Source organism: Cryptomeria japonica, chromosome 7, assembly GCF_030272615.1.
Source record: "Cryptomeria japonica chromosome 7, Sugi_1.0, whole genome shotgun sequence".
Taxonomy (NCBI): domain Eukaryota; kingdom Viridiplantae; phylum Streptophyta; class Pinopsida; order Cupressales; family Cupressaceae; genus Cryptomeria; species Cryptomeria japonica.
In genome coordinates, this window is record NC_081411.1 from 773,400,064 (window position 1) to 773,412,398 (window position 12,335).

General features: G+C 40.0%; 1 protein-coding gene across 2 annotated transcripts in view; it reads right to left on the bottom strand.

Moving 5' to 3' along the window:
- Positions 1 to 12,335, bottom strand: part of LOC131063470 (type II inositol polyphosphate 5-phosphatase 15) — a 125,460-nt gene that overhangs the window by 65,607 nt on the left and 47,518 nt on the right. For both annotated transcript variants that reach the window (XM_057997284.2, XM_057997283.2), the window contains exon 7: positions 102 to 279. In XM_057997284.2, the coding sequence (XP_057853267.2) occupies positions 102 to 279 (178 nt within the window). The remainder of the gene's footprint in view (positions 1 to 101; positions 280 to 12,335) is intronic.

Below are 12,335 nucleotides of genomic sequence, written 5' to 3' on the forward strand. Positions count from 1 at the left end.
AGTAGTACTTCATACAGAGTGAGAACAATAACAAAAATAGCGAAACAATTATACAATGAAGCTAAAAAAAATGGAACTTTTCAACAAGTAATTTGGATTACCAGTAACAGCATTGGCTGCAACATTTACTCCACTAGGAAAACGACCAAATGTCATGCTTCGATAGATATAATCAAAATCTGCATTTCGGCGAGCTATGGCATCCATGTGAGCAGCAAAGTGACTGTTTACAATACACATTGTCCTGCGAAAGACTCTCATCTTTATTGCTACAGCTCCCTGATATGATCAGAATTTCATGCATTATAAATGTAACTGATCATATCTTTAAAAATGCAAGAAAGATTTATCCTTGACAACACTAAAACCTTACCAAAAGATTAGCCAAAAGCCCCTTAGACCTGAGAGGCTATCAAAAAAAAATCCTGACAGCATGCATAACTATTAAACAATTTGACAAACTCTGGTAGAGATCTAGTTCTTTGGTACAATAGTTTAATATCTCTTCTGTTAAAAAGAGTTAAAAATCCATTTTGGTGACAAAAGACCAGGACATCTCATGTCTAAGACATAAGAAAACGGCATCAGTCAGCAGAAACTCAATAGTAATAATCAAAAGGCTTTGGTATTAAAGAGCTATAGGACAATCACCATATATCTGAGCTCAAACCTGGAAGTCATATAAAAACTTCTCAAGGGATAATTGACCCCTCAAAATATTGTTGTGCCTTGGTTTTGGACCCCACAAAATTATTGTAATTATCTAAGTAGCCACTTCAGCTTCATGTTCACTGATTTGGTATCCAGATTTGGAAAAACAAAATTTGGGATTGGATTTATTTTCAGTTCATCCATACGAAAAACATATAAAAATCATCAATATATACATATTTGCAGTTAAAAATAGAAGTTAAGTTCAAAATACCACATAGCATTATATAATAAACAAAACTGCCATAAGACTTAAAAATACTACTTCAATGTCCATTAGTCAAATCCAAATATCATGATAGATATGATGATATCCATTGTTCAATAATAAAATAATAATAACAGTAATCAGCACCATATGGGTCTGGAAAAAAATCAGCATCAGTTCCATGTTAAGATAAATAAATATCACCTCTCCGAATTTAAAGAGCATATTCAATTCAATTGTTTTATCTAAGTTTCAATCTAGACTCTCCTTTATCTAGATTAATTTCCAAATTGATTAAAATAATTAATTTATTGCTAATTAAGTAATTTCCAAATTGATTAAATCATTGAAGTCATTAATTTATTGCCTAGAAAATTAATGTAGGGATGTTTTTATCTTTACACCATTGTTCTTTATTTCCCTGGAGTCTCTGCATCCCAACACATGGGGACTCCGAAGAAATATTCCCCTACTATGCCACCACCATTGCCAGTAGAAAAGGGATGTCCCTGGGACATCTCCCTCAAAGATTTAACATTTCTAGGGCATCCTTCTGATTTAGATACTTCAAGGAAATTTCGGGATGTCTCCAAGACCCTTAGGGGATTTTTCAGCTTCCCTCAAACACACCATAAGTACCCAGTTGTCCTCCATGTCAAACAGCTGAAAAAAGAATTTTTTTTAATAAAGTCATGCATTTCTTAATATTTGGGTCACTAACCCTAATCCTAATGATTTATGGTCCCCACCCACACCCTAAGCACTCACAAAAAGCTATAAATTCAGATCCCAGCCTCACCTTAAATCACTATGAAGTTTCAACAACATCAAGCAAGGCTGCAAGTTACTACAAGCATCTGCAAGAATGAGAGCATTACGATGGAAAAAGTGAGAGCAATAGCATGAGTTTGGCATGGACTTTTGCAAAGATTAGAGGCATTGGAGTCTAGAGTTTGCACCATTGGTCAATCATATTTGAATTTTGAATGTGATAATCATTTTGAATATGATATACTGATATTCCATATTAAGTATTTTCATTGTTCAATACAATGTGTTTAGTATTTCAAAGTTTCATTTGTTATTCCTTACATATTTTTATGATTAATTTTTCAAGTACTATGCATATTTGCACCATCATCCCCCTGGCCCTTGGTCCCTATTAGAATATTGTAATGTTTCTTTAATGGTCATCTTAGTCATCTTTAGGTAGTTTCTATTTTGGCTTCATTTTACGTTTGTTTCTTTTAGAAACATCGTCTTGTATTTTTCTATTTAAAAAGACTTCGTCTTCATTGTTTAATACAACACAACATTGAATATTTTAATAATATGGTATGCGAGTTAGACCCAGGATTTTGGGAAGGTTTTCAGACTTGAGTTTGCAAGTTTGTGCTTTCCACGTAATTTCGTGTTTTTTTTTGTGAAGCCATAATTCGAAGTTCCGTTTTCATGGGCTTGTCTGCAATTGAAGAAAGTTTTTTTGTGAGGGTTTTCTTTTATCGGGCCTGGTTGTGTTGAGCGGGAAATTCTTGTCTAAAATTTTTCGATGGTTTTTGACCACTGAAAATTGCAACTTTTTTTTTTTTTTAATTTGTGGTAGGATTGTTGTCAGGATTTCTTCTTTGAGACTAGGGTTTTGAGTCTTGCCCACGCATTTTTTTTCTCTACCTGCGACTAGCGACGAGATTTTGACGGTTGATGATTTCCGGCAGCAATTTTTTGGAATTTTTCATGGCGACACATGTTTTGTTTCTGACAGGCTGCATTTGTTTCACATCCTCTGCGCATCTGCAGCTTCTGCATCGGATATTTTTTTCTAAAAACCTCCTTCCCGTGGCTTCCTCAGACGGTGTTTTTTCGTGATTTTTGTTTTTGGAGCTTTTTCTCCGCGCAAAGGGTTTGGGGCACGATTTATATATTTTCGGCAGCAATTTTCATGGCTTATTTCGCAATTTTCCTCCCAAGGTTCTCTTCAACACACAACAGCGGATTTATTTGGGTTTTCCTTATTCTTGACAGTGTTATTTCTGTGCGCATTTTTCAGCCAAGTTTGTGCAGTTTTCGAAGGCATTTTTGTTGATTTTAAGTAATCAGATTAGCAACGTAGAATGAATATCAGAATGCTAAGTAAATCATGCACATAACACACATGTACCCTGGGAAAACCTCCCTCTTGGAGGAAAAAACCCAGCAACCAAATTATCTAGATTAGGCTATAATCAACAGAGTTTACAATGAGCTTCAACACATGAAGCTGTCAGTAAATATGCATAGAACCCTAGGGCAGATAGCAATTAAAAACTTATCTGCAATACAACTATTGTTGTGACAAGGAGGAAGGCAGATTGAGGTTGTTGTCTACAAGGTTGATCTGCTGACCCTTAGATGATGTTCACTGCCTCCTTTAGACTAGTTTCGCAGTCCTTTGATCTGCTGACCCTCAGATGATGTTCGTTGTGCCTTGACAAGGTTCGCTGCCCTCTAAATGCAGTTCGCTAACCTCTAATTATAATTCGCTGATCACCCAAGTAGTTCGTTGATAGGATAGGTTCGCTGAGTGATGATTATGTATGTTAACAATGAATGCTGACTTGTATATATATAGGCGACTTAGCCTTTTGATTTTCCAAGTCGGCTAGCATAAGGAATTACAAACAAATGCATTGAGGTGGCGCCAAATTAGGTCCACGCATTACAAGACCCCAACATGTTACATCAAGATAAGGATAATAGGACATGACTAAGGCCACGGGCCCATTAGTCATCCAAACGTGCTAGGTGTGCTAGGTCAGCCCTAGAAGGGCTCCGACCTAGCTACATATATCAGCATTTTTTTTCTGGGTGGCAGACTTTTTCTGGGTCGCAACTGGATTTTCTTTGCTGCGTTTTTTTTATCCGCCATTTTCAGCCAACGGTTGTTGGTTTTGGTGGCCATGTAAAAATATTCTTGGGTTTTTTAATTTTTTTCCCTTCAAAAAATCAAAAAATTAATCAGGGGGTTTATATTTTTATCCTTAAAAAATATTTGTGGGTTTTGTGCGATTTTTCACCTCAAAAATCATGTCAGGTTTTGATCGATTTTTCTCCTCAAAAATCATGTCTATTCATTTGTAGTTCGTGATGTTCGCATGGGATTCTGGGTTTTGCTTGATTTTATCCTCAAAAATCATGGGTACAGGTGTTCCTGTCTAAGGGTTTTTACCATTTTTTCCAAAAAAATGATGCTTTGTAATCTTCGGTTTCTAGGTTTGGCAATTTTTTCCTCAAAAGTCGTGGCTTCTTGCAGTCTATTTTGGGGCAGTGTACTCATCTGCAAAAGTTTGTTGAGGGTTTGCCGATTTTTCCTCAAAATCATGGATTCAACTTCATCTTCATCTTGGTGTCTCTAGCTACAAGGAGTGATACCTCTATTACCCAACATCAGGTTGGACGATTTGTGATGATTTTTTATTTGTGGAGATATCTAGAAGTTCTGCAAATTTTGGAGGGCCAATGGCAAGCTCTTGTTGCAGAACGTTCTGATAAGGGGCAGCCTCTTCTGTTTTTCTCAGGATAGTTAGAATGATGACCATTAAGGGAGGGTATTAGAATATTGTAATGTTTCTTTAATGGTCATCTTAGTCATCTATAGGTAGTTTCTATTTTGGCTTCAGTTTACGTTTGTTTTTTTTAGAAACATCGTCTTGTATTTTTCTATTTAAAAAATCTTCGTCTTCATTGTTTAATACAACACAACAACATCAAATATTTTAATAATAGCCCCCCCATTCCCAAGACCCTTCCCTCCATTCCAATATTCTGTGGAACTATGCTTTACACTAAAAAACCATTTCATTTCGTCATGCATAGATGTTCCATTACAGTTTAGTCAATTATTGTATTTTTACTATTTAACAAAACTGGAAAAAACAGGAAAAAAATTCAAAAACCCTCAACTTTAGCAACCAGTAGATGTGAATAGGAGGGTGTAAAAACCAGAAATATCAAGGAGAATGTGTGCGGCTGGTTGAACATGTGTGCAAGCATGTAGGCATCTTTTTCCTTTTCCTTTTCATCTATTTTTCACTCATCATGGATATATAAGCAAAAACATTTCTTTTGGTTTCAAACCTGCTTATTACAGCAGCTTTTGTCCGCAAATGAATGGATTACAAGTCTACTTTCTATACAAAATTGATGCACAAAAAAGTTGTGCTTATTGTTTGATTTAAATTGAGGGTAAAATGAGAGTTTACAATTCAACCAAGTTTTCAAAAAACAGATCTGTTCTTTTCAATAAAGGTCAAAGGCCTAGAGTTTACAGTTCAACCAAGTTTTGAACAAAACAGGTCTGTTCTTTTCAATAAATGTCAAAGGCCTAAAATTATTAAAAAGGAAACAAAAGTAGTCATCAAAATCTCATGGATATTATAGATTTTGCAAAAAATGTGAAATTCAATCTGCATTCACCCAGGTTCATTTGGGACAAACCCAAAGATGAAAAGTAGAACCCTGGTAGAATCCCAGGCTGGATTGACTGGGAATTCAAACTGGGTTTCAACCAGACCTGAACCAGGGGCCTCCAGGGACTTAACTGGCAACTTAGGTAATTGTGCATGTTTGATTTGCATAAGGATGTATGAAGGATGCCACATTATGTTGAGTTATAGTGATCAGATTAGATAAATTATAATTCACACAATTGCACAATTATTCTCCTGGGAAAACCTTCCACTTGAAGGTAGAAAAACCCAGCAACAAAGTATCTCAATTACTTTCAATAATATGACATCTCTCTTTACAATGAATTGTTTTACACCTTGAAGCAATATGACTAAAATGGATTCACCATAGACTGCAGTAAGCAATACAATCTGTTGTAGAATTATGAACTGCAGTAACTATCACACAGATAACTATCGATCTGCAATGGAGGATATATGATCTGTTGTAAGTCAATCTGTTGGAGGAATGAATCGGACTGCTATAGAAGTCAACTCGATTTGCTATAGAATATATCGAACCTGCTGTGATCTGACGTGTTTGTCTTCTTCATCGTATCACCTTGGACATGAGAAATGATCCGAACTTTATATCGAACTGGGAGTGCATCCAAGCAATGCGATTTTCCAATAGTCAGCCTCTTTGCAAATCATCACGTCTCTTGGTTCATATTGGACATGATATAAAGAACACGTCTTTTGAAGGTGGCGGATTATTAAGCAAACCGTTTCATTAAATACGAAACTCAAAAATATATATAAAAGTCGGATATTAAATGTGTAAGGCCAAAGGCCCTTCACACATTTGATAGCAAATTTGGTTATTGAGGATTTGACCGAAGCTATTCATCAACACTCCCTCTTAGCTAGGGAGGAATCCTTTTCGACATCTGAGTTATTACATAGTCATGGCCACTCCCAGAGAGTGAGTGTACACAAATGCTAAGTCATGAAGTCTCTCACATGACATTCACCATACCTACTTGTAGAGGGTGAATCCACCATACCTACTCGCAGAGGGTGGAACAAGGGCTGGAACCTCAAACTTCTCTCACAGACAAGAATGCACTACAAGGGCTGATACCTCAAACTTCTCTCGCAGAGAAGAATGCACAACAAGGGCTAATAGCCTAATACCTCAAACTTCTCTCACAGAGAAGAATGCATAACAAGGGCTGATACCTCAAACTTTTCTAACAAAGAAGAATGCATAACAATACATATCAAGTAATTACTGATGCTGAGACTCCCTCTCAGCAAGAGCTTCATTTTCCACAATTCCAAGCTTGTCTCGAAAATGCACAAATTTCACTTTCGCAAGAGGCTTGGTGAAAATGTCAGCCGTCTATTCCTCAGTACAAATGTATCTCAACTGAACAACATTCCTTTGTACCATACCTCTGATATAGTGGTACTGAATCTCTACATGTTTCGTTCTGTCATGAAATACAGGATTGACTGAAAGCTTTACACATCTTTGGTTATCACAATGTATGATGGTAGGCTCCAATGATTGACCAAACAATCCTGCAAGGAGCTTACGAAGCCACACTGCTTCGCGAGTTGCTACACATAATGCAATATATTCTGCCTCTGCAGTGCTCAGAGCTACTGAAGACTGCTTCCTGCTACACCAGGAAATCATAGCAGATCCCAAGCTAAAGCAACAACCAGAAGTGCTCTTTCGATCAGTAACACCCTGCCCAATCAGATCAGAGTATCCTTCAAGAATCAGGTCCATATTGGAAGAGTATTTCAAGCCATATCCAACTGTGCCACGCAAGTATCTCAAGATATGCTTGACTGCAATTAGATGTTGTTTTCCCCCAAGGGGTGTGTGTTTCAATAGTGCATAACAGTACATAAATGTAGTAAATATGATAACATACAACAATGCAAGTAAACAGAAGAACTTAGTATTCATTAATGTCAAATGCCAATACATTCACAACATCACTTTGTTCCACAATAACTTCACATTGAAATGGGAAACAAAAGTACATATATATAGGTGTCGATGTAGGTTGTCCAGTGCCAACTGCCGACAACTGTCATGTAACCACCGACCCTTAACACTTGTAACGTTCTAATTACAATATGACATAATTACCCGACAACATCATCCCCCCCCCCCCCCCAAAAAAAGGTCGTCTCCTGATGACATACAACAAAATGGGAAACGACACGAAGACCAAACATGAAAATCAAATCTGAGGGGTACAGAGGGCATCCCTGATGAAGAAGGGGCCGGTGGTGGTGGTGTTGCCAACTGCTCCCTCAACTGGTGAACCTGTTGTGTCCTATGCTAGAGATCTCGCTCAGCTACCAACTGCCTCTCCCTGGATCGTTTCACCATAAAAACTGCTTCCATCAGCTCCTTTTGTTTCCCATCTAACACCTCTAAAGTAGATGTGAGACGGGTCTCAAGGGCTGCCCGTTCTGCTACCTCGTGTGCACGCCCCCTCATCTCCTGGGCCAAGTCTGCCTTGGCACGAGCCAATTCCTCCTCTAGGCTAGTTGCTCAGGCTCTCTGTTGTGCCAGCTCCATCTCCATCGTATGCAAAGGAGTGGCTAGCTCCTCCTGAGCTGTGATGGCCGCCACCCGCTCTGTCTCTACTGCCGAGGCACCATGCTGGGTACGTCTGAGCTGGTAGTACCCGTCCCTCAAAGCTTGCTCTACTCGTTGTAGCAGCAAGTGTACTCCACCAGCCTTAGTCATCTCCTCACGCCTCCAATCTGCCAACATCTCAGAAGTTTCCACAACAGGCCAACCCCTGGCCTCAAAACATCACCCAAACTCCTCAGCACAACCACCAGTGGCAAAGGCGAGGAGTCCCTCGACGGCAGACTGCCCGACGGTCCACTCCTGGAGAGAGACTGCCAATCTCCATGCACTGGCCTCAACCTCTACTGCCATCCTCCGCGCACTGGTTCCCATCTCTGCCAAAAATACCTTTGTCCTTCGGCTGGCTCTCCGTAGTGGCCTACTCCTGCTGCTACATCTCCACCATCTCTTCCTCAAACCCAACAGTGTCCTGCAGGAAATCCATCACCAACTCTTGTTGTCCGGCGTCCTAATGAGAACTACCCTCATCAAGGTCCACAAACTCCAGAAAATGATGTGGCTGAGGTGAGGTAGGCGGGGGTTCCAGTGGTGTCATGGGAGGCATCTCATAGCGATCCAACCACGCATCCATGGTGGCATTATCATCTTCGGTCATCGTACCCTCTGCTATAGAGACCTCCATATGTACCTTCTCCTTCCATACAGTAGACCCAATGCAAGGAGGCTCACTAGGAATCAATGACACTGCTGGAACGTCCTCCATTGGAATTGTTGTGGCGACCCTAGAAGGTGTAGGCATTGAAGGTCGGGGTCTCAACTGCCCAGATCCTGGAATGGGTACAGCTAGTATGGCTCCTACCGTCACCCCCAAAGTCTGGAGAGGTGTCAATCCTCCATCCCGAGTCAATACTACTAGTGCATACACCAATTGGCCTACTCCCGCCGGTCGCACTCCACCCGCTGATAATCCACGGATCCCTCTCGTCACGTGCCCAAAAGACACTGCGTGACCACCACTCTCCTCTATAATCGGGGCTTTCTCCACTTCCTTCCTACTGGCAAGGCGAAATGTATCATGACTCTGACTGCTCTGAGAAGAAGTGCCCTCAGAGTCGTCCCTTACCCCTGCACTACTATCCGCTTCTTCTGCAGCCTCTTCATCTGCGTCCTCGTCAACTGTCTCCGTCTCCTGTTCCGTGTCCACCTGTGGGGGTCTCCGTCGCTTCCTGCTAGAATGGGCTTCCCCGCTACCTGCCATAGTATCCAGGTGGGTCCAATAAAAAATGAAGGGTTGTGAAGGGTCCCTCGTCTCCCTTAGTTTCCATACGTGCTTCTCTGGTGTCACCTGTGTGCGTACGGCATCAAGGAACAACCCAATGGCGTGAAATGGCATAGAGAAAGCCTTGTGTCACAAAATCAAGAATTCGTGGATTCTGTCAGACAAAATTGTTGCCTAGTTATACACCGTCCCATTCCTCAAATCGTTCATCAGTGCAATCATGGGTACCGTCGTGTCGGATGCCCTGCTAGCTCCTGTAAGTCTGCTCTTCATAATTACCCGACAACAGATGTATCTATCTAGGTTCACTCATTACCTGGCTGAGTGCACTTACTGCATAACAAATATCTAGTCTAGTGTTAACTAGATACATCAGGGACCCAATCAATTGCTTGTACATGGTAGAGTCCACAAGATCTGAACTAGCTGCAGCTTCCCTTAGTTTCTTCAAGTTAGTTTCCATTGGTGTGGACATAGATTTACAATCTGTCATTCCAAATCTCTTCAAGATATCGATGGTGTATTTTCCTTGACTTAGGATAATCCCATTGGGCCTCTGCCACACCTCTAACCCTAGAAAGAAGTGCATAAGTCCTAAGTCCATCTCAACTTCGGAAGTCAACTCCTTCTTACATCTATCAATGAGATGATCTTCTCCGGTAACAAATAGGTCATCAACATAAACTTAAAGTAACAAGATCAACTTATCACCAATGAATACCTTGAAGTAAAGGTTTGGATCAACATCATTCTTGTAGAAACCCAAACCCACTAAGTATCTGTCAATTCTTTCATACCAAGCTCGAGGAGCTTGTTTAAGACCATATAGGGCTTTCTTCAATTTACACACATGAGACTCTTTCCCATGAATCACGAACCCCTCAGGTTGTTCGATGTAGACTTCTTCTTCAATCACACCATTGAGAAAGGCAGTCTTCACATCCATCTGATGCAACTTCCATCCCTTAGCTGTTTCAATAGCAATGATGGTTCTAATGGAAGTATAGCGAGCAACAGGAGCAAATGTTTCTTCGTAGTCGATTCCCTCTTGTTGAGAGAAGCCACCAACCACAAATCTAGCTTTGTACTTTTCAATGCTGCCATCAACTGCATGTTTTATCTTGTACAACCACTTGGAAGATACAACAAACTTTCCTTTTGGTCTAGGCACAATTTCCCACACATTGTTCTTGAGAATGGATTGATACTCCTCGTCCATTGCATCTTTCCAAACTTGTTGTTTTGCAGCTTCCTCTACACTAGAAGGTTCAAACTTGATAAGATTACACATTAATGCAACATAACCAAAAAATCTTTGTGGTCTTTTGCTTTCTCTAAATGTTCCTCTAGGAGCAGTGAACTGTTTTGCTTCCTGCATAGTGTTTCGTGCCCAAAGAGGTCTCTTTCGAGACACAACAATATCTCTAGGCCCATCAGTGGGATCCAAAGGTTCAATTGGGCCATTACACATATCAGGTTCTGTAGTCTCCCTCTGAATCTCAAGAGCATAATCAACATCCATATCTTGAGGAGTCTCATCATCTATCTCCATGCATGAGCCCTTTGATTTCCTGAATGCAATGTCTTCCTCAAATGTGATGTCCCTGCTAACTTCTATTTGCTTCTGACCAGGAATGTAAATGCGGTAGGCTTTGGAGGTTTCACTGTAGCCCACAAATATTCCTCTCTTGCCAGAAGGCTCCAACTTGGTTCTCTTTTCCTTGGGAATATGAGCATACACAAGACAACCAAATATTCTCAGGTGGCTGATATCAAGTTTGATACCTAAGAAGGCTTCTTCAGGAGTCATATTTTGTAATATCCAATGAGGACATCTGTTCTGAACATACATTGTTGTTCTAGAGGCTTCTGCCCATAGAAAAATCTGAATGTCTTGATCATGAATCATAGCTTTTGCAGCTTCAACTATAGATATGTTCTTTCTTTCAACAACCCCATTTTGTTGAGGGTTGTAAGGAACACAGAACTCCCTCTTGATCCCTGCCTCAATACAAAAATCACGAAAGCTACCCGAGGTGTACTCACCTCCATTATCAGACCTTAAAATTTTAATTTTCTTTCCAGATAAATTTTCTACAAGAGCTTTAAACTCTTTAAACCTACCTAGGACTTCATCAGACTCTTTAGACCTTAAGAAATAAATCCAAGTCTTCCTAGAGTAGTCATCTATAAAAGTTACATAATATAAACATCCACTTAGGGATGGAATTGACATTGGACCACATAAATCTGAATGTACAAGATCTAGTATTTCTTTAGACCTACTTTCACTACTACGAAAAGGACTTTTAATATTTTTGCCCATAGCACAACCTTTACAAATACCATCATTTACATGAATAAGTTTAGGAATACCTTTTACCATCTTCTCCAATGATGGAAGAGTCCTGAAGTGAAGATGTCCAAGTCTTATGTGCCAAAGTTCGCTGGAACTAGAAGAATCATGAATAAGAGCTTGAACAGGGAGAGTGGAGAGTTTGTATAGACTCTCATGTCGATTTCCGATCACATGAGCGGTCTGGATGTTGGAGTTCTTAGGCCAAGCAAGAACTCTTCCTTCAGGAAATGCAATTTGATAGCCCTTATCCTCCAAGGCTGAAATAGACACAAGGTTTCTCTTGATCCTTGGCACGAACAATACATCACTTAGGTGTAGAGAAACTCCAGATTCAAGGTTTAGAGATGTAGCACCAACTCCTCTTACAGCATAGCGAGCATCATCCCCAATAATGACTTGGAGATGTGACTCTTTCTCCACTAGATCAAAAAGGTTCTCCTGATGACCGGTGATATGTCGAGAGGCTCCACTATCAATTAACCATGTATCACTGTTCGTAGAAACATTACTTGATAATTGATATGAAAAGAAAACCATTGGAGTTATCTTCAACCTCCTTCTGAGATGAGACTTCATTGATGTTTGCTCCTTGATGATTAGGTCTTGTCAAACAATCCTTTGCAAAATGACCAACCTTGTCACATCTAAAACACTGGATGCGAGAGAGATCTTTCTTCCTCTCCTTAGAATCAGGTGCAGAATCTGATTTGAAATCTCTATTCTTTTTG